The sequence below is a fragment of the Barbus barbus genome (genome assembly GCF_936440315.1).
Source record: "Barbus barbus genome assembly, chromosome: 15".
In the NCBI taxonomy this organism is placed as follows: Eukaryota; Metazoa; Chordata; class Actinopteri; order Cypriniformes; family Cyprinidae; genus Barbus; species Barbus barbus.
In genome coordinates this window covers 7,601,895-7,623,615 of record NC_136743.1, presented here as the reverse complement: position 1 = coordinate 7,623,615, position 21,721 = coordinate 7,601,895, and the positions used below count along the sequence as shown (strand labels likewise).

At 36.7% G+C, this 21,721-nt stretch overlaps 2 protein-coding genes across 2 annotated transcripts; both read right to left on the bottom strand.

The window, feature by feature from the left end:
- Positions 1-12,836: 12,836 nt before the first annotated feature.
- Positions 12,837-16,288, bottom strand: LOC306880960 (E3 ubiquitin-protein ligase TRIM47-like; the record flags this gene model as incomplete). Its single annotated transcript, XM_079434759.1, has 4 exons — positions 12,837-13,185; positions 14,040-14,182; positions 15,398-15,493; positions 15,710-16,288. 4 exons carry the CDS (start codon positions 16,286-16,288, stop codon positions 12,837-12,839), a joined length of 1,167 nt encoding a protein of 388 aa, XP_079290885.1.
- A 944-nt stretch (positions 16,289-17,232) lies between these two features.
- On the bottom strand, positions 17,233-21,602 carry LOC306881682 (E3 ubiquitin-protein ligase TRIM16-like). The gene is made up of 6 exons (XM_079435882.1): positions 20,720-21,602; positions 20,519-20,614; positions 20,074-20,307; positions 19,798-19,954; positions 19,567-19,626; positions 17,233-18,472 (listed from the first exon to the last, which is right to left on the bottom strand). Exons 1-6 carry the CDS (start codon positions 21,317-21,319, stop codon positions 17,934-17,936), a joined length of 1,686 nt encoding a protein of 561 aa, XP_079292008.1. The 5' UTR covers positions 21,320-21,602; the 3' UTR covers positions 17,233-17,933.
- Between the last annotated feature and the right edge of the window lie 119 nt (positions 21,603-21,721).

Sequence of the window (21,721 nt, the reverse complement as noted above, 5' to 3'; positions counted from 1 at the left end):
AGAGGAATAAGAGAGATACAATAGTAAAGTACTTCCTGTAACCAGGAGAAAAACCAGGAAACTCTTGTTACAGAACATCTTGATGAGGCACAACTGAAAGAGAACAGAAAGTCACAGATAAGTAAATGTCTAGTAAGCCTGTTCTTAGCAGTATGTTTGTACTGATGTCGGTTTCATGTGGTTTTGAAACACTTTTAAACCATTTTCAGGAAAAGGTGGCATTTTTTGACTGAAAAATGTCATGTAGTGTAACCATCAAGTCAGTATTGCAGTATATCCTATTACTTGGGATGATTCCACCTCAATATGGATTGCTGGTTAAATTAATATCTGTTCAATAGCAAGTGCAATTTCTGTCAAACTGCATCATATGGCATTGATTTGTAAAACAAATGTTTTCAAATATTGTCTGCTTCCCTGCTAATATTAACAATTTTGTACATTGTACCTTTAGGCATACAACAGTTTGTCACTTGTACCTTTAAAGGGGCATCTTTGTACCTTATTTACCCTAAAAAATGTTCATAGTAGAGGGCATATCACTACTTAAGGGACTGACGTGCAGTTTTTGGGGTAAATAAGTTTAAAAGTCTTCCCTTTAAGAGTACTGCCCCAGTGACAACAAACAGTCGACACAAATGCTCTAGAAAGCTTCATATGTCCAGTGTCTGCTGTATTTTTCTCCAGAAGTTATGAACAATAAAAAAAAAATTTAAAAAGTTGCAGACTAAAGTTGCAGCTCTTTCATAACCCCCTCACACATGTGCTTGTCAATTCAGGCATCGGATTACTGCTGTTGTCTCTTTAGTTTTGTTTTTTACTGTGAAACAGCGGCCCAGGCCAGTGTTACTTGTGGAACAACTGTTTAGTACAAAACCAAGTCGATGGGCATTTGTGACCTGTGAGCACAAAGTAAACACAGTTACAATAACTGGATGGTGAGCGTACAGTACCCGCATTCTATTTTGGAGACGAAATTTGTGCCACATGCATAGGGATGGGTATCGTTAAGATTTTAACGGTATTACTACTCTTACCGATACTGCTTATCGATCCGGTACTTTAACGGTATTCTTATCTGTACTTTTTGTTTTACTTTGTTTCTTTGTTCATATTCTTACAGTATCTTATCTTATGTATATAAAACACTAAATATGCCTGCACTTCATCAATTTGTAAATGCACCAGTGTGCAGGTATTTTTAGTAGGGCCGGGACTCGATTAAAAAAATTTATCTAATTAATTAGAGGCTTTGTAATTAATTAATCGAAATTAATCGCATTTTAATCGCATATAAATATTTGACCTGAGAACAGTGAGAAGTAAGTTTTTTTTATATGGATTTTTAAATTTCCCATCCACAGGGCCAACCAAAGCGGTCTCATCAGCTTCTTTGTCCATGTTCACTGTGGTTTGTTTTTGTCTGTTTCTCAATATGCGTTCTTCAGCGATCTTGCGTCCTTGTGTTCTCGTTAACCGTCGAAGTTCAGTTCCAATTCTCAAGAACGCAAGTACAGAGGATGCATGAAAGTGCCCGGATATGTTCTTGAAAATGAGGATGAATCGAGTGCAGACTTGAGAGAATCGAGCCGTTAGAAATCCCAGAAAACGCTGTGGGTGGCCGGTTTACGGAAGCCTGTAAGCTTTAAAGTCGCTCTCACAAATACTTAACGGCTCTTCAAGTTGAAAGTAAACATTTATCCTTTTGTTTTGGTTAATTTTAATAAAGTTATAAGACCCGGAGAAAGTCTGCATTTTTATTGGCATATTAAAATGAATCTTAACAGTAAAACATATAACGCTGTAAAATAAAACAATACAATTATATGAAAGTAATATCTATAATAGTATGAAATGTTTTAATAAGTTATGATATGACATTTTGTAATATTTATTGTTCATTGGCCGTTTCTTATGCTGAGACTATGCGGTCAGTTAAGCAGGAATGCAGTAAGTTACATCTCAATTCTCATAAGTGTGCGTTCTGTGTTCTCGCGTCCTTCCGAGTTTGTTCTTCCAAGGAAGCTTGCCAAGACTAGGGCTGGGTATCGTTCAAAAAATTTTGATATCGATACCGATACCTTGAGTTCGATACCGGTTCCTGAACGGTACTTTTTTCTATACCAATTTTATAAAATCAGTTTTAATAAGATTACATTATCTGAAAAAAATATTTTGTTTTAGCTTGTTGATATTTATACAGACTCAAAGTCTCATCTCCTGAGCCACTGCACAAAGGAACAAAATATATCCAACACAATAAATAAATAAATAATTTTAATAAAGTTCAAATTGTTTTCAGTTTACACATCTGTTAGGCTACGTTTACATTAGTGCGTGTTCATTTTAAAACGCATAGCTCAGACAGAATCATCATTTCTAGGTTGTTAAAGACTTCAAGAAATTTAAAATCTTCATCCACTTTCATAAGTGGGTGTTTTATTTTCTTTCACCACATGTTTTATTGTTATTAAATTCTGGTGTAGTATGTCTAATTATTTGAATGCATAAAAACAACTTAGTTTATTTAAATTTATTCTTAAAATAGCCTAATGAAATGTTTTATTTTTCCTCATAAATTCTGTGTTCTGTATCTGGTTTTCAAATGAAGACATAAAACATTAATTTAATTTCTCTTTAAATTATTGAAAATCAAAGTTTATTTATTTTGGCAAACAAAGGGAGGTTACTATTAAAATTAAAACATGGAATAACTGTTGTGTGATCATTACTAAAAAAAAAAAAAGTTTTAATAATTTTAATAGTAGCCTAGTAGTAGCAGTATGTACTGTCTGCTGAACAATATTAATACCGTTAATATTAAAACCGAACTTTTATTTTGATGGGTTGCCTGGAATACCTTTACAGTTCTGTGTGTATATGAGATGAGTTAGTTTTACTCGAATCAAACGGTAAAATGCTCATGAAGTGACTTTCAGAGCAGGTCTGGAGATGTTGTTCATGTCCTCATTTAGAGAGGCGGCAGACGCTGAAATGACCGCGAGCGTCACGCACGCTTCAGTCTGTGTATAATAAACAAACCGCGCGATTTAAAGAGCGGACTGCTCCGTGCGCTTTCGAAACGCTCTCGCGGAGGTCAAACACTGATCAATCTGCACGTCGCCGTTTCTAGTCAAACACAGCTAGTGATGCAGGCTTATTGGCTCACTGATGTGATGAGATTAACCCCTTAGGTATCGAAATTTGGTACCGAACGACAAGACGTTTTTCGATACTCGGTGGTATCGAGGCAATTCGGTCGGTGCCTAAAAAGTATCGAACTCGATACCCAGCCCTAGCCAAGACCGGTCTCCACGAACGCAAGTCCGTTCTGACGCTAGTTGGTGCTCCAGTATAATCGGTCCGTCGAAACTCATCCAGTGAGAAACGTTCCGCGGTGCAAAAATAAGTGCGATTAAAATGCGTTAAAAAAAATTAACGCGTTATTTTTGTGTAATTAATTAATCTAAATTAACGCGTTAAAGTCCCGGCCCTAATTTTTAGTGTTTTATATACATAAGATAAGATACAGTAACAACATGAACAACGAAACAAAGTAAAACAAACTGACAAATACAGTAAAACAAACACACAAACGAAATGAAATAAACAGTGCTTTCATTTTTCCATGAAGGTCTACTAATATTAATGTTCAGGTAAGTAATAGTTACAAAAGTAATCAAATGTAAATGAGCACTGCATAGTTTTCACTGTATGTACTGATAGATTTATGTTTATTAAAGCTATAACGTTGTTCAGATTAAGAGCTGTGGGTGATTTTCTCTTTGCATTTTGTTCTTTGATTAACATTGATGGCTCAAGCACCAGTCTGATACTTTAAGACAATATACTGACACGCATCGGATTTTCTCCCAACTGTTTTCGTCCACTTAAAACAAAAGTGAAGACTCTCATAACCGGCCATTTTGACACATTGTGTGTGTATTTTTTGGCATATTTTTGTGTGTTATTTCGACGCGCCCGAAGCTCAAAGTGTACTTTGCTTGTCCGTTCTGGAGCACGCCGCCGCGCAGGCACACGCGCGCACACACATTTCAGCCTGCTAGAAGAAATGCGGCTCTAATCCTTGGAAACCAAAATCGAAAAAAATATATATATACTTATCTTAATATAACAGCCACAGGCCTAAAGTGTGAACAGATGTTTGAATAGTTGGTTCTCTCTTCTATCATAATTAAACAGGACTTTCGGTCCCACTTTATATTAGGTGGCCTTAACTACTATGTACTTACATTTAAATTAATAATTTGGTACAATGCACTTATTGTGTACATACATGTTTTTACATTGTACTTATATTTTTAAAAATACCTATATGTAGTTACATCTGTAATTAATTTCTGTAATTACATTTATAATTACACTGTTGACCCATCCCTTACACCTTAACCCACCCTTAAACCTACCCTATACCACCAAACCCGTCCCTAACCTTACCCGTATCCCACCTCAATAGCAGCAATAGTGTTTTGCAATACAGTATGAGCACAATAAGTACATTGTACTTATTTTTTGATGTAAATACATAGTAGTTAAGGCCACCTAATATAAAGTGTGACCGGACTTTCATGTTGCGTGTGCTGAAGCTCCTCGCGTGAGCGCGATCTGGCTTCTGAATTGCGCATAGCAAAAATGCATCATAGACAAATGTTTGAATATTATTGCACATAAAAACAGCTAGCGACATATATATATATATATATATATATATATATATATATATATATATATATATATATATATATATATATATATATATATATATATTATAGAGAGAGAGAGAGAGAGAGAGAGAGAGAGAGAGCAACAATAAATGTATGTGTGTTTTCTTAATTTCTCCAATACCGACAGAAGTACCGATAACGTCAGAGTTTATCGATACTCCGGTCTTTCATAATTTAGCCCCGAGACCGATTTAATACCGAGTTTCGGTACCCATCCCTACACATGCATTGTACGCAAACTCTCACGTATGCGGAAAAACCAAAGTATACTTTGGCCTTAGCGGTACACTCTTTGCAAATGTAAGCAGTGAAGTAGTTTTTTCCCAGAAGCCACTTTTCAGGTGGAAAGTGGCTTCTTTAAAATTGACCTCAAGAATACAGATTAAATAAATGTCACATCCTAGGTTGTGAATGTGAAATCACAATTGTATTGAAAATATCCGGATGGAAGTGGGCTTTTTTGGAACCGAACTTTGGTACTTGGTCTCAGGAAGTGAGAGCAAACAACAAAGTTAAGGGGAGACACATTTCTAATTTTACATAATCTTACCTAGAGATTACAACATGCAAATATTTTCATAACAACTTGGCTGTCAGGAATGAAGAAAGCAATTAGCATAATTCATATTCAAAATAGTAAACGTACCAATTTGTCTGCAGTTTGTATATCTGCAGTCTTAGTTTCAGTTTCCTTGTCTGAATGATAAATATAAATTACTGCCACTTACAGTTGCTTCCTCTCAAGCAGATGCAGAATGTATGTGCTAGCTGTCTGTTGGCTGTAGCCTTTGTGGTGTGTTCAACTTGTTAACCCAGAAACGTGACTTGAGGTGATAACAGTTAGCTTCATTGCCACTAGTTCTTTTGAAGTAATTTAAGTGAAAGTAAGCTGATGATGATAATTAGTGGGCTTTTTCGGCACCCGTCCGATCTCGGGAGTAAATCTGATTCAACGCTAGTCTGATTCAGGCTAGAGTCCAAATGCTCCCAAGTCCATAACAAGACCATAAAAACATTTCTGGAGTCTTGACTTGAGTAATAAAACTCAAAACACAATCATGATTGCAGTGTCAATGGTAACACTTTGGAATACTGATCCTTTGTTAATGAATAACTACACAGGAACAAGTGACTAATGCACTATTAACATTGTGGTAACTACTATTACCTAACAAGAAACTATGATTATTGATTTAGTAAGTAATAGCGCTCAGTTGAAACTGGTAGTTCACTATTAGCTAATCAATAACTACTTTTTTATATATATATATCCTAGAGAACTACCATATACTCGTGGCCTACTGGTTAGAGAGTCGTGGCCTACTGGTTAGAGAGTCGGACTCGTAATCCAAAGGTTGCAGGTTCGAGTCTCGGGCCGGCAGGGATTGTAGGTGGGGGGAGTGAATGTCCAGCGCCCTCTCCACCCTCAATACCACGACTGAGGTGCCCTTGAGCAAGGCACCAAACCCCCAACTGCTCCCCGGGCGCCGCAGCACAAATGGCTGCCCACTGCTCCGGGTGTGTGTTCACGGTGTGTGTGTGTTCACGGTGTGTGTGTGCACGTTGGATGGGTTAAATGCAGAGCACGAATTCCGAGTATGGGTCACCATACTTGGCAGTATGTCACTTCACTTACAGTTTCATAATTAATGTGAATTATGCATAACGTATAATTAATTCTAAAGTGAAGATGATGGTAACCCACTAATGATTCAAGAATTATCAAATTCTATTAAAGGAACTACTTGGATCAGTATTCTAAAGTGAAAAGCATCACAACTCCCTAATATTGACTAACATCATTTTAAGCTTTTAAGATACATGTTGAATTACTAACCAAAACCTTACAAAAACCTTAAAAGTTTAGAATGACTTCAGTAATTACTAGCGAGTTATCACGATCTTCAGTTTAGAATACTGATCCAAATAATTAGTAATTCCTTTAGAAGGCTGTAGTACCACCTGAATAATTACTATCCAATGCTTTACAAAACTCTCAAAAGCCTACAATGATTTCAGTCATTAATAGTGGGTTACCATGACCTTTACTTTAGAATTAATTATACATTATGTATTATTCATATTAATTATGAACCTGTATACAGTAGTTACTGATTAGCTAAAAATGAACTACCACATTCGACTAAGCATTCATTAATCAGAGTTTCTTGTTAGTTACAAATAGTTACTAGAGTGCTAATATTGCATTACTCATGTGTTCTTGTGTAGTTATTCATTAATGATGGAACAGTATTCTAAAGTCTTACCGTGTCAACAAATATACTTGTTCAGAGCTTTGCATATTATAACCTGGAACTTGGATGTGGGAAATAATTGCATTAGATCCAAAAGATAGTTTTAGAACACAGTTAGCTGACTAGCTGTATAAAATTGTGTGCTACGCTAACATATTACTTCACAGGCATTACTGGCTTGAACGTTTACATCCATAATATTATAAACTGACAGTTTATTGCTGGTCTGTGGTTTTACAGTGCTGTAATTTTATTTTAAGGTGAAAATCACACAGCTTCAGTGTGACATCAATAAGAAAAAGTATAATTTTATAGATATTGTTAATAGTTGTTCATATTAAAATATGTGTAAACTTAAGCATGACCCATATTCTTTATTTAGCAAAATTGTCATTTTAATAAATATTACATGAAATGTATTAAAAACTGTTGCTGCTCAAATTAACCTCAGTGTGCTCTCTTTAAGCTCTTCCACATTAACCATCTATGTAAATACTTCATAAACAGACATTAAACATTAACTGATGGTTATCACTATAAGTTAATCTTTACAAAATGTTTAATAACTTAACAACTTTAAGATAACAAATGCGAGACATAGCTATAGTTTATGGCCAAAGATGAAAGTGTCAGGGTTCGGTCACTTCGGTCTAGTTTATTCATGGTTTTGTGACGGAGCCCTGACACTCCCTTCTAGTCTTATTTTCTGCTCGAGCTGCGCGCTCTCTTGTCTGCATGCTCTGTTTCATGTTGGGGTGTGGTGTTTGGATCCCGGCACTCCCGTCTTGTTCAGGCCCAGTTCTGGTTCCGTGTCGGGGTTCGGACACTCACGCTCCAGGTTTGTTCTTGATGTGTGCGGTTTCTAGTTCGCTCGGGCCATGCGCTCCTCTGTGAGTGTGTGTTTTGTTCGGCACGCGGTTCAGTTTCGGCCGCGGTTCAGTTGCTTTTTCGTTGTGTTGTTGCACACAGCTCGTTCTTCGGCTGCGTGCTTTCTCTTGTTCTGTGTTGCACGCAGCTTATGAGTCTCCTCATTAGCTGCGTGTTCAGTGTCCTGTTTTGCACATGGCTAGTGATTTTGTTTTGCTGGCCATGTGCTTGTGTTTTTGTTTTGTGTGAGCACATGGCTGGTCTTGTTTAGATCTATGTGCCATGTGCTCTCATGTCAATTGTCTTGACCCCACCCACCTTGTTTCCTGATTATTGGTTAATTTGCCCCACCTGTGTGTACTAGTTACCCTCCTCATTTGCTCCCTTTATAATCTCCTTGTGTTTGCAGTCCTGGGCCGGTTCGTCGTCGATGTTACCCTGTGTGAAGTCCTGTCCTGCCTTGCCAGTCTGTTTTCCCCTATGGGGTAGTTTTTGTTTGTTGATTTTATTTTATAATTAAATGTGAACAGATTTTTAAAACACCAGGCATCAAGGAAAACTGGCCATCATACACTAGCAGACTTTAAATTCCTTCCGATCACAACAAATTCACACAGAAATGTGCGCATTGTCTCTGTGTTCATCCCCATGAATGAAATGTTTTATTGGTGTATTTAATTTTTGAATGTTAATTAGCTGAACGTGGACTAGTCTTGATGTTGCAGTGTGCTTAAATGACACTTCACTTTGAATATATAACTGATCAAATTGAATGCCCTGTTGCTTGATTTGTGTTTTGTTTTTTTATTTACTTTGTACCTTCAAATAAAATATTTTTCAATTATTCTTTAAAAAGGTTTTTTAAAACAAACAAGAATTTAATAAAACATTATGTGAGCATAATGGGAACAGGGGTGTGCTTAAAGGGAACACAAATGTACCCATTAAGCACAGCCAGACTTATGGCATTTAATAATGATGTACAGCTTAATCAAAATTATTTTGTCATTTAAAATAAAATTAAATATTTTTATGTGAGAGATTAATATTTTATTTTAACATAACTTTTTGTACCGAAAACAATATCTAAACAAAAAATGTCTCAATGTAGATTTTGGTGAGCTTAAGACGTACATTTACCCTACATTAAAGTTAAGTTCATAATAAATACCACAAACAAATAAGACATTTTCTAGCTGTAATTTAATGCACAAACAATTTCCATTATTGAAGCTTTTTTTTTAGCATTTTGAATTTGTAGAAATAGAGAACAAATGCAAACTGTGCACTAATTGTGCTTTACAGTAAACTGAATCCCTTACATTCTGACATTATTGATACTTTCCCAATCTTATAAATCATGACACTCTTGAGCACAACACCACAATTTTTAACAACATAGTAAGACTTGATTTAAGCAAATTGTTTAGTATTAAGGGTATGGCTCTAAATGAATGAATTAAATCCACATATCTTACTCAAAATGCTGGCAATTTCAGACATACCTTTAGCAGTGATAATGAAGCTGTTACGCGATGCTGATCAAGGAAGGTAGGAAGACGAGGGATGCAGAATAATCAGGTTCTTCAATGGAGTAAACATATTTAATAACAGTGTAAACATAACTTTAAGACACGACGAAGACGACTACTGAACTCAAGGCTTATAAAGAACACAAACTAATGAGGAAACAAGAGGATTAATACAAGACAGGTGAATGGAATAAACAATGATTAACTAATGACAGGAAACCGACCAAATAAGGACAAACAGGAACTAAACTGAAACCAAACCATGACAGAAGCTTGCTTGAAATATTCTTCAATACAATATTCTGACTCTTTTACCAGAGCAGCCTGTTATACCAGAAACACCAGTTCCTCTGTCTACTGAGAGACTTCAAGTCATTTGGTGTTAGATCAACTAGGCTAAATCTTAGAAACATTCCTGGCTCAATTTTTTGATTTTGTTAATATTACTTCTGAAGAAAAACAAACAAAATAATGACAAAAGTCAAACTATTAAATGCCATGGATGGGTATTTACCAAGTAATCCAATATTTTGTAGAGAGGGGTCAAAATGACATTTTTCACCTGAGATTTGGAGCCAAATTACATGGGAAGTAAAATACTTTAGTGTCATTATGTTAACCTTACATAGAGATTGATAGGACTATTGGTAAAATTCTAAACCCCACTCCTGCTTAATCTTATTTTGTTACACATTGCTCATACTCAGACCCAGAGTTAACAATTAATCCTCAGAATCTGAAAGAATATTAAGATATGCGTTGTACTTCTTGAGTTACAAGAAAATTTACTTTTTCACTCACCAGCCAATTTGGCTGCTCAATTTTTAAGTTACCGGCCATTCATAACTTCTACTAGCCAAAAACAAAAAAACAGAAATAGACCAACAAGCTTAAGGCTTAACTGGACATGACAAAGCGACCATTGCAAATCATTTTGTGTCAGTACTAAGGGTGTGCGATATTGACAAAAAATAATATCTCAATATTTTCTGGGATTTTATTGATAAAGATAATTAGACGATATTTTGCTGAGTGTGTTATTGTGCTGATAAGAACTGCCATGGACAGCTGACTCCTACAGTTTTTGATGTTCTTCATATTCTGTGTGGTCAGTTCACAGCAGTGATAGAAATTAATATTTTCCAATATGTTTAAATTGATTTGAACCTTTTATGGGCATTTTTACCTTTATAAAGCCATTTTTTCTAAAAGTGTGCATCTTTTGAGTCAAATTCTTACATTTAATCAATCAGTTATAATAATAATACATTTAGGCTGTTACTAAACAAATGAAATCAGTATCTTTGCATAAGTTTATGGCACTTAGATGTATTTTCACATGTTAATGCAGCTTAGAGTGACATGGAATTCTTTAACCTACAGTTACAAATGCATAAAGTGTTGATATTTTAAACATGAAATGTTGAAAACTGATATTTTAAATTATTTAAAAAATTAAAAGATATTTTAAATGTAAAATTAAAATCGCCAGCAGGTAGCAGTAAGTCACTCTTAACAAGTGAGTCATTGCGACTGAACCGAATCATTTAAACGGTTGATTGATTCATTCAAGAACAAAACACAGAGACTCAGAGACGCAAAACAGCGCTGTGGCTGTGTTTGGAGTTATTTTTGTTGGTGAAATAGAGCAAAAACAGCCAATATGGTGTCTAAAACATCTTGATATTAACTTATTATTTATTAAACTGTTGTATAAAACCAATATTACATTTGTAACCATGCAAATTTTTTAAGAAAAAACGGCACTCTTCGTGTGATATTAACTGTATGAATGTATATATATACATTTTCTGCCCCCTTATTTTGAATTATGTGATTATGTAATTCAGCCGCTACGGCCGATCATACCATTAATTTGTAATCATTACAAGAATACCAAAATCGTGTAATGAGCAAGTGTTATTAGACAGCTTAATATCCCGTCAGTTTGTGGTTTCAGAATCGGCGAATCTGCTGCGGTCGTCCCATCATCACATCTGAAGCGAAGGACCTGAACCAGGAAGTTGGTCACCAGATAACAAGTTAAACACCTGCATTTTCCACTGCAGTCCATGAATCACTAGTCTCATACAGAAGTCAGTTAAAAACCAAAGAAATTTGTGTTATTCAGTGAATTATGTTAAAACACGCTGATTCGAAATTTGCATTAGGAAAAGTCCAGACATAATTTGCCACCCCCATCATTTAAGTGCGATCAGGTTACCACGACTTTCAAAACATTACATGAAATAAATCGTGCTGAGTGACACGGGGAAAAAAATGTGTGAAAACGAATCAATAAACTATACATTTCGTAACTATAGCATGATTTGCCTTGAGCAACTGTTTGAAGATTGCCAGTCACGTTAAAAATGTTAAAATTGTATTACCGTAACGTACACCAGGGGCATTCAAAAATGACCAAAGAGTTTCAGTATTTTTCTATTGTGTACTAAGACCGGCGGCAAATGGAAAGTTATGATTTTCTAGGCCAATATGGGTCTTAGTACACAATGTAACTACAGAAGAGTCAAGTTTTAAATAAGAAAAATATTGAAACGATGCTACTGGTCTAATTGGATTCAATGATCTAGTCTAAGCTTAAGCTATGCTAAAAGGGCTATCGACAGACCCGGAGATCAGCTGAATGGATTCAAAAACGGGGAGTTGGAGAATGAGCCTATTTCCAAAAAAAGTGGAGTGTTCTTTTGGTTAACCTTAAAGCAGGGGTGTCCAAATTCTGTTCTGGAGGGCCTAAAAAGTTTCTAGTCCGTCTAGTAGAATATTTATGAGCAGAATCAGGTATGTTTGATTTGGGTTGGAGACTGACTCTTCAGGAGTGTTGCCCTTTAGGACCAAAAGTTGAAGCCACAAAGTAGTAAATTTATGGCTAAGGGTAACATTATTTGGCTGTAGTGGCTGTTATGTTATGTTTGACTAATGTTTTACTAAACCTGGCTCGCTGTAAAATAGGCTTGTAATCTATACTGTATTACTTCAGTTTAGCTTTTTCAGTAAAATCCAAGTAATTTAGTTTGTCTAAATTTTGCAGGAGGACAACCGCAGTGACACAACGCAACACACCCTCAAGATTGTGGTTGTACATGGAGCTGATGGAAAGGATCCAGTGGAAGTATCCATTATTCTAGAAGGCAAGGAGATCTTGCCGGGGTGCCACAATACTGCTAAAGCTTGTGCCCTGCTTATGGGGCTCATTTATGCCCTCAACCCTCAATACCACGACTGAGGCGCCCTTGAGCAAGGCCCCGAACCCGCAACCGCTCCCCGGGCGCCGCAGCATAAATGGCTGCCCACTGCTCCGGGTGTGTTCACGGTGTGTGTGTGTTCACTGCTGTGTGTGTGCACGTTGGATGGGTTAAATGCAGAGCACGAATTCCGAGTATGGGTCACCATACTTGGCCGTATGTCACTTCACTTCACTCACTCAAACTGAACCCAGCATAGAGAGGCTGAGTGAATGTGATCTGGACTCTGTGAATGAGGGTCATTGTGTCAGAGACGCTGTAGAAGGACAGAGTTCCTGCACTGTGATCCACATACACCCCTATTCTAGAGGAGCTGGAGATCTCAGGGAGATCAGTCCTTTTGTTATTGTGCCAGAATGAGCAGCTGGACCCATAGCAGGCCAAACTCCAGGACTGATCATTACAACCAAACTCACTCTCATCACCCCGTCCCTTCCTGCTGATGCTCTTATATATCCACCCGACCACTCCACTCCACCTCCCAGTAACAGCGTCCACACACTCTCTCTCTACACAACACCTGTGACCAGTGATCAAATCTGTCTGGATGATCAGGATACGGCTGCAGTTTATTAGTGTAAGTAATCACTCTGTTCCTCTCAGACAAACAGAGAAGTTTGTTCACTGTGTTTAAATCCGCATTGAGCTGATGTGAATCTAAAGGAGACAGCGCATATGAAACATATAAATCAGGAAACCTAAACTTCACTCATTACATTTTTTTTTACAGACTGTAACACTGTTAAAGTGAAGGTAACAGAGAGCCTGTACTTTTGATATCAAGTGACATGTGTTACTGTTACTGACATCATAAAACTGTCTATATGAATTGTCTGAGTCCCTTTGTTCTTTAGTTGCACAATAAAATTTGTATTTTATTTGATTGTGTTTCTCGATTTCTTTTAGTAAAAGGTTGTAGACTAGTTCAGGATAAGAAAATCCATTTCATTTATTGGCTGTAGTTCTCTGTTCATAAAAAAATAAACTGATTAAATACTGAAGGAATACAGCTGATTTGAATCTTGTGTGAGATAAGAATCATGATTGATGTTTGTGTATTTAATGGAGTTTAGTTTGCATGTTTCAGTCTGTTGAATTTCATTACAGAGTAGGTTTGATAGTGTTCAGTCTTGTTGTGTGTTTTTTTGAGACTTACATTGTAGAAACTCATTCCCGGTCTTGGGCTCAGGGGTAGGTCTGTTCATAATATCTGTTACTATGGAAATCAATGATTTACTATTATTTAGGGTAATTCACATAAAAACTAAATCAAACCCATGTTAGATTCATATATGCTTTGTACAGTGTTACATTATGATGAATGGCATACTTCTCTTATAAAAGGAGTTATTGTTTTACCTTTACTAGATTAACCCTTTTATCTCCTCTCTGCAGAAATGCTCCAGTTTCTCTTTCAGTTGAGTCATGGATTTTTCAACATCATCAAAAAAGAGACGAGAACTGACAGTGATGCTGGGTGAGTCTGATCCAGGAAGGACAAAGAGAGACTGGAAACTCTACACAGACACAAAGACACAAGAGAAACACCAGCTAAGGACACAAACATTTGACACACAATCTCTGTACAACATGCTCTTCCCTTCCTAAAGGACACTGTCCTGTTCATCAGATCTCTGTTACCTGGAGGAATTCGGTGAGATTTCGGTGAAATATTTGCCCTCTGGTGCTCCGAAATGGACGTAAGAAGCATCATTACCATTCATCGCGAGTTAAATTATACTGCATTCATTTACTGTGAGAATAATCAGAAAAAAATTATTTCCCGACTGAGAAACTTCATGTGAATTCAAGTCGGAAGTCTGTGATAATACAAATCCAACACATGTTTGTAATAACGTTAGTTTCCATGTTGTTTTCACATTCCAACTTTAAAGCACAACTGGAAATGAGACCATCCAAGGAGATCTTAAATGCAGCAGTTACACTTGCTCTGATGTAGCTTCATTAACATGCTTAAATTAAAATGCCTAAAGCTAAACTTCCCTTGTAATGACTTTCAGTGTGTTTCTAAACCTGTTGTCCAAGAGAACATAATAAATTTTTTTTACTTCATAACGTCAATCAAATGTTTGAAATAACTTCCTTTTCTGATCTGATGTGGCTTTTTATCACAGAATGAGGCAGAAAATGTTATACTGTAAAAAAAAAAAAAAATGTTTTATTATGAAATAAATAAACCACTTATTGTCGCAGTCCAGTTTTTATTGTCTTCATGTTTCATCATTCAAAGCATTTCTATCTTCTTTTTATTCAGCTACAGCGATAACAATGCTTTTGTCCATATAAGGTATTTCCTGGAGCGTTCTATTATTGCTATATGTGGAGTTTCTGCCTGAGGGCGCCCTCCTGCTTCCAGGATTAATAGATTGTAATTGGTTTAGGTTTATTGTGACTTTATGAAAATTTGTTGTGTTTTGTATTTACTTACATTTATATATTTACGTATAGCTTAAACTTTTAATATATTGTTCAATTTAAAGATTTTTTAATTTATTATTATTATTTTAAATAAAAAAGCTGTTCTTTTATTGTCATCCACCATCAATTTTGGGCTCCTTTTTAAAGTATCAGTTCAGGCGCCTGTGTACTGTTTTAAAGGTATCGATTTGGCACCGGTATCATAACAAACTGAAACGATGCCCAATCCTAGTCCTAACCGAGTCTGAAGAGCTCTTCAGCAGCCAGCAGTTGTTGCTCTGCTCAAAACTCACCTTGTGAGATTCCACAGCTTTTCTCAGCTTCAGAAGCTCCTCCTTTCTATTCTGGATTCTCTGGCAGAATTTTCTCTGTTTTTTTTCCTGCTGTGTCTGTAGAAGTGAAAAAACATGTTCAAAGTCCATTTGTCACATACTGCCACAAAATGAATAGTTACAAAGTGAAACAAATATGAAGATAAACTGAATAATTACATATTAATATTATCATTATTTAGAACTACTCAGTCATCTTTGAGTGTATAGCTATTATGGAATCATAATTTTTTTTATTTAGTATAAGTATTAGTAGTGTCTTTCAGTTCATACCTGTTTCTCTGTCCACTCAGCTACCGCTGATACAGTCTCATGGTTTTTGTGTTCATCCAGCATACACAGATAACATATGCAGTGCTGATCAGTACAACAAAAAATTTCCAGTGGTTTATCATGTAGAGGACAGATCATCTCCTGCAGTCGTCCAGTGGCGTCCATCACTTTATGTCGCTTTCCGGAGTGAAATTCTTCATGCCGTTTAAAATGATTTTGACAAAAAGATTCCAGAAATGTCAGAGAGGACATGTCAGTCCCAGTACAGACGTCACACTCCACATCTCCAGATCCAGAGTAACACTGAGCAGGACGAACATCTTGTAGTTTTATCTTCTTGAGTTTCTCCACCACTTCAGCCAGCATGGTGTTTTTACCTAAAACAGGTCTTGGAGTGAAGGTCTGTCTGCACTGAGGACAGCTGTAGACTCCCTTCTGATCATCCTGATCCCAGCAGCCTGTAATACAGCCCCTACAGTAACTGTGTCCACAGGGAATGGTCACTGGATCCTTCAGTAGATCCAGGCAAACTGAACAGCTGAACTGATCCTGAGCCAAAGAAATACTGGATTCCGCCATTTTTATGCTCAACAATGGATCACATATAGTTTTTTCTGAACTGAGCAGTTTCCTGATTTTGTGTTTAAGAATCATGCACAAATGGGTGTGCCAATAAGACAATAAAAAGTTACACAATATAGGACAGCCTCAATAAGCTGCAAGAAAGTATAAGAATGCAAACCTACAGTGAGCCAGTGCTCATCTTCTGGGGCTAGTTGTTCAAAAATTTTAATCTGGATCAGAATGATCTTGATTTGGAAATCCTATGTTTTGCTATCCAGAATCAGGTAACCCATCTTACTTTTGTGCAGTTTTTTCAAATCAAAATTGGACTGGATCACCCTGATCCAGATACACACTTTTTCAGATTTCCAAATCTGGATTACTAGTGCTCTATGGTTTTGCATTCTAGTTTTGCATTGCATTTACACAAATAACTACTTCTGACTGATGACTTCTGATGATTGTGCCAATATAGTTTACAATCAGTAATAAAAAAAAAACTAAAAAAAATACTTCAAATTAAATGTAATATTTTTGCTTGATATTGACAGCAGTTTGGGGATATATTACATGTTAAAATGTTGTGTTCTATGGACCAGTTTTAAAGTTTTATTACATTTTGTTTCTGAAATCCACCCTTCTAATCAGCAGAATAATAAAAATGTTGGGGTCAAAGGTATCCCAATCTTACTAAAACCTTTTGAACAACACAAACTGAGGATTTAATCCAGCTCAAAACCAAGATTGGATTTTGTGATCTAATCCGAATTCAGAATCCTTTTTTTTCTTTTGAACAACCCATTTTCAAGATTTGATCCAATCTGACGGCCAAAATCCCATCAGATTACTTTTGAACAACTGGCCCCTGAATCTAATGTTTGTTTATGGTCCAAAAAGGAAGAATAAAATCACCCCAAAAATATAGACAAAAATTAGAGACTTGAGAGAGTTGCCCAGGCAGTGATTTTTGAGTGAAATTTATCCAGTGTTACAGTGTTTTCTGTGGTAAAATAGAACACATCAACAGAAACACACACTCACAATGTGAAAATACACAAAATACACAGGTTTTATGACTCTAATCAAAACTAATCAAGCAAAATATATTTTGACTTACTGATATTGATCAACAAAGTAGACCAATAGCTCTAGCTTGCTGGTTAACTACTATAATTTAGGTGTCTCGATTGTCTAGATCATATAAACACATTTTACTGAAATATAACACATATAGTATAAGAATGCATGTGTGAAACCTAGAAACCTGCAGGGCGATACAGCTGGGTATAGTTCACTTCAGCATAGTCCAAGTGTTTTTATAAAACTTATTTTATAACAATGTACACCGTGGGCTGTTGAATGTGAAATTTCGTCAGTCTCTGAAGACCTGAACATATTACAATGTATATAGCCTGATATTATTTGTGTTACTGTCAAAGTCAATTTTAATATTCATTTATTTTTTATACTCAACAGTCATCGTGAAATCATATCAGAAGAAATTTTTTTCAGAAATTGGGCAAGTTTTTTTTTTTTTTCATGAGCAATGATCAGTGTTGATTTATTTATTAGAAAGTAAAAGATATCATTGTCAAAGTTGCTGATTTATTATGAAGCTCAAACTGTTAATATGCTATTTTTTTGTAAAATCAAGTAGTATTTATAATTTACATAGTTTAACTTTTGATACACTATTACTTACTGGACTGAGCTCAAACCCAGCATAGAGAGGCTGAGTGAATGTGGTCTGGACTCTGTGAATGAGGGTCCTTGTGTCAGAGACGCTGTAGAAGGACAGAGTTCCTGCACCGTGATCCACATACACCCCTATTCTAGAGGAGCTGGAGACTACAGGGAGTTTAATCTGCTTGTTATTGTGCCAGAATGAGCAGCTGGAGTCAGAGCAAGATAAACACCAGGACTGATCATTACATCCAAATCTACACTCATCACCCTGTCCTTTCCTGCTGATGCTTTTATATGACAAAGATATATCCACCTCACCAGTCCACTCAACTTCCCAGTAACAGCGTCCACACACACTCTCTCTACACAACACCTGCTCCCAATAGTCAAATCTGTCTGGATGATCTGGATATAGTTGGATTGTGTCAGCGTATTCAATCACTCTGTTCCTCTCAGACAGGTGGAGCTTTTTATTCACTGTGTTTAAATCCAGAGTGAGTTGATGATGAGAATCTAATGGAGATAGAGCATACAATCCATATGTAAATAATCAAATTTCAATCATTAAAATAAAATGTTTTTACTTAATGTTTTGCTTTTAGTTTTTTTATGCACAGTAAAACAGTTCAAGTAAAGATAACAGAGTATATGAATTGTCAGATTATGTCTTTACATGCACATTAGAACTTATATTTTGTTGTTTGAGTGATTATATTTCTCAAATTGTTTTAGTAGAAAGTTGTAGACAAACTGTAAGCTGGTGTGTGATGGGTGTTCTGTTGCACTATAGCTGCCATTGCATCAAGTACTTTCATTTTATTTGTCGACTGTATTTCTGTGTTCATGTGATTATTCAGACACCAGATATAATTTTAGATTTTTTTACTAGTGGGTGCCGGACACTATAGTTCATTCATGTAAGTGAGGACAGCAAATAAAGTAAACTGATATACTCAAAAATTCTTCTTACAGTGGACTACCAGTAAAATTGATACAAATTTGGGACTAAAATTATTCAGACACTTTGACCTGACCATGTTTTGCTTAAATGTTTTTCTTGAATTGCTAATGCAAACCTTTTACACCACAGACTGAACAAAATTAAGCATAAATGTGTACTTCAATTTAACAGTTGAGAGCTGACAGCTATTCAACCTAATTCATTACATACCTTTCTATCAAAATTATCTGACATTCCCCCAGTTTCACAGACAAGAATTAAGCCTAGTCCTAGACTAAAATGTAAGTCTGAGCTGTTTCAAATGAAAGAAACTTGCACTTACTGGTCTTAAATAATATCAGTGTCTTTGTTTTGTCTTAAGATGCACTCCAGTAATGTTTTTTTTTTCTAAGGCACGTTTATAAAAATGTCCTAATTGAAATATGGCCTAATCCTGGTTTAGGCTAAGCCCCAAATGTTGAAGGTGTCTGAATAAATTGTGGTTTGACTGTACAACGGATTTGAAAAAAGTCTAATGTGAAATGAGAATCTTTATTCATGAACTGATGTTTGTGTTCATAGTTATGTATTTTAGAATATAACTTTATATGAGTTTATTCTGCAATTTTAATATAGAATAGGTTAAAACTTGTTCAGAGAGACTTACATTGAAGGAACTCCTCCCTGGTCTTGGGTTCAGAGGTAGGAATGATCTCAATGTATGTTACTATGGAAACCAACAGATCTGTATTATAATCCACATACTGTATAAAGGAAACTTTCAAAACCATGTGACATTCATATATTGATATGCTTTGTATACACCAAATATTAAGTTATTACATAATACAGTATGTATTACCTATTTTTCTCATAATAGTAAAGTGCAGTGTTTTACCTCTACCAGCTATCTTCTCGATCTCCTCTCTGCAGAAATATTCTAGTTTCTTGCTCAGATGAGAAACAGATTTTTCAAGATCATCAAAAGAGAGATGAGAACTGACAGTGATGCTGGATGAGTCTGATCCAGGAGGAACAGAGAGAGACTGGAAACTCTACACAGATACAAGAGAAACACCAGCTACATCATACAGAAACATTTGACACACAATCTCTGTAAAACATGCTTTTCCCTTCCTAAAGACCACTGTCCTGTTTGTCCGATCTCTGTTACCTGGAGGAAGTGGATGTGATGGTCTGTGTGTGAAAGCTGCTCCAGCTCAGCATCTCTCCTCCTCAGATCTTCAATCTCCTGCTCCAGTTGCTTCAGTCGTCCTTCAGCTTGACTTACTTCAGCCTTTTCCCGTTCTCTGATCAGCTGTGTCACCTCAGAGCGGCTTCTCTCAATGCAGCGAATCAGCTCAGTAAAGATCCTCTCACTGTCCTCCACTGCTGCCTGTGCAGAGCGCTGTTAGGACACACAGAGAGAGAAGCTTCAGAATCAGTCCATTCACTCAGCTCTTACTGCTGCCTCACAGCCTGTTCCCCACAGTGGGCTTCAGTAGGACTGAAAGAGCTCCAGCACTGGCTCCTCACTGACTGACTGGAGCAGAGTCTTAACTGAGACTCAAACAGCTCTTCAGCAGCCAGCAGTTGTTCTTCTGCTCAAAAAAACTCACCTTGTGAGACTCTACAGCCTCTTTCAGCTCCTCAAGCTCCTTCTGTCTCTCCTGGATTCTCTGCTGGTATTTTCTTTGCATCTCTTCCAACTGTCTCTGCAGGAATAACAAATAATCATGAATCTGATTCTGAATCATACTGCATGCTAAAAACAAGTAAATAGCTATCCTTCGTGATATGATATAAATATCAGTTCATACCTGTTTCTCAGTCCTCTCTGCTGCAGCTGATACAGTCTCGTGGTTTTTGTGTTCATCCAGCATACACAGATAACATATACACTGCTGATCAGTACGACAGAAAATCTCCAGCAGTTTCTCATGTTGAGGGCAGATCATCTCCTGCAGTCGTCCAGTGGCGTCCATTAGATTGTGTCTCTTACCTTTGAAGAATGTCTCATGTTGTTCAAGATGATTTTGACAGTAAGAGTTCAGACAGTCCAGACAGGACTTAATGGCTTTGTTTTTGTCCTCAGTACAGACGTCACACTCCACATCTCCAGATCCAGAGTAACACTGAGCAGGACGAACATCTTGTAGTTTTATCTTCTTGAGTTTCTCCACAACTTCAGCCAGCATGGTGTTTTTACCTAAAACAGGTCTTGGAGTGAAGGTCTGTCTGCACTGAGGACAGCTGTAGACTCCCTTCTGATCCCAGCAGCCTGTAATACAGCTCATACAGTAACTGTGTCCACAGGTAAGGGCCACTGGATCATTCAGTAAATCCAAACAGATGGAACAGTTAAATTCTTCCCGAGACCATGGTATACTGGCGTCTGCCATTTTGCTGCGTAGAGACATAGATCTGCTTGACTTTAGTTTTCTCCAAGCTGAGGCGTTGCCGGAAACAGTTCAAACAGTTGTGTCAGTAAGGTTCTAAAAGAACATCTGTAGAACAGCGTCATACGCAGACTTGATAATACTTTAACTTCAACCAGAACAGTTGAGAAACAGAGCTGCGACACTCTCGTGATAGGCTTCCATAGGAACTGAGGAATGAGGAAGGAACGCATATCATGGCCATACATAGCAGCCAAACAACCAGTAGTTGCAGTCTCGAAGCCCATTCATTTCAGTGTTTCTCAAGAACACTCGCCAGAAAGTTGAGGAAATTACAGCAGTTTTGGGCATTTTAACGCAGTAGTTTACCTCTCGGAAATCTCAACGTCTCTGACTTTAGCTTTCTGACTTTCGAACGTTTAT

What these genes read in the sequence shown, in the direction of transcription:
- LOC306881682 (XM_079435882.1), bottom strand. Translation starts at nt 21,319, where the DNA reads ATGTCTCTACGCAGCAAAATGGCAGACGCCAGTATACCATGGTCTCGG. An exon ending in CAGAGAGGACTGAGAAACAG is followed by an intron (nt 20,615 to 20,719) that starts GTATGAACTGAT and finishes TTATTCCTGCAG; the next exon opens with AGACAGTTGGAAGAGATGCA. An exon ending in CGAGAAGATAGCTGGTAGAG is followed by an intron (nt 19,627 to 19,797) that starts GTAAAACACTGC and finishes TGGTTTCCATAG; the next exon opens with TAACATACATTGAGATCATT.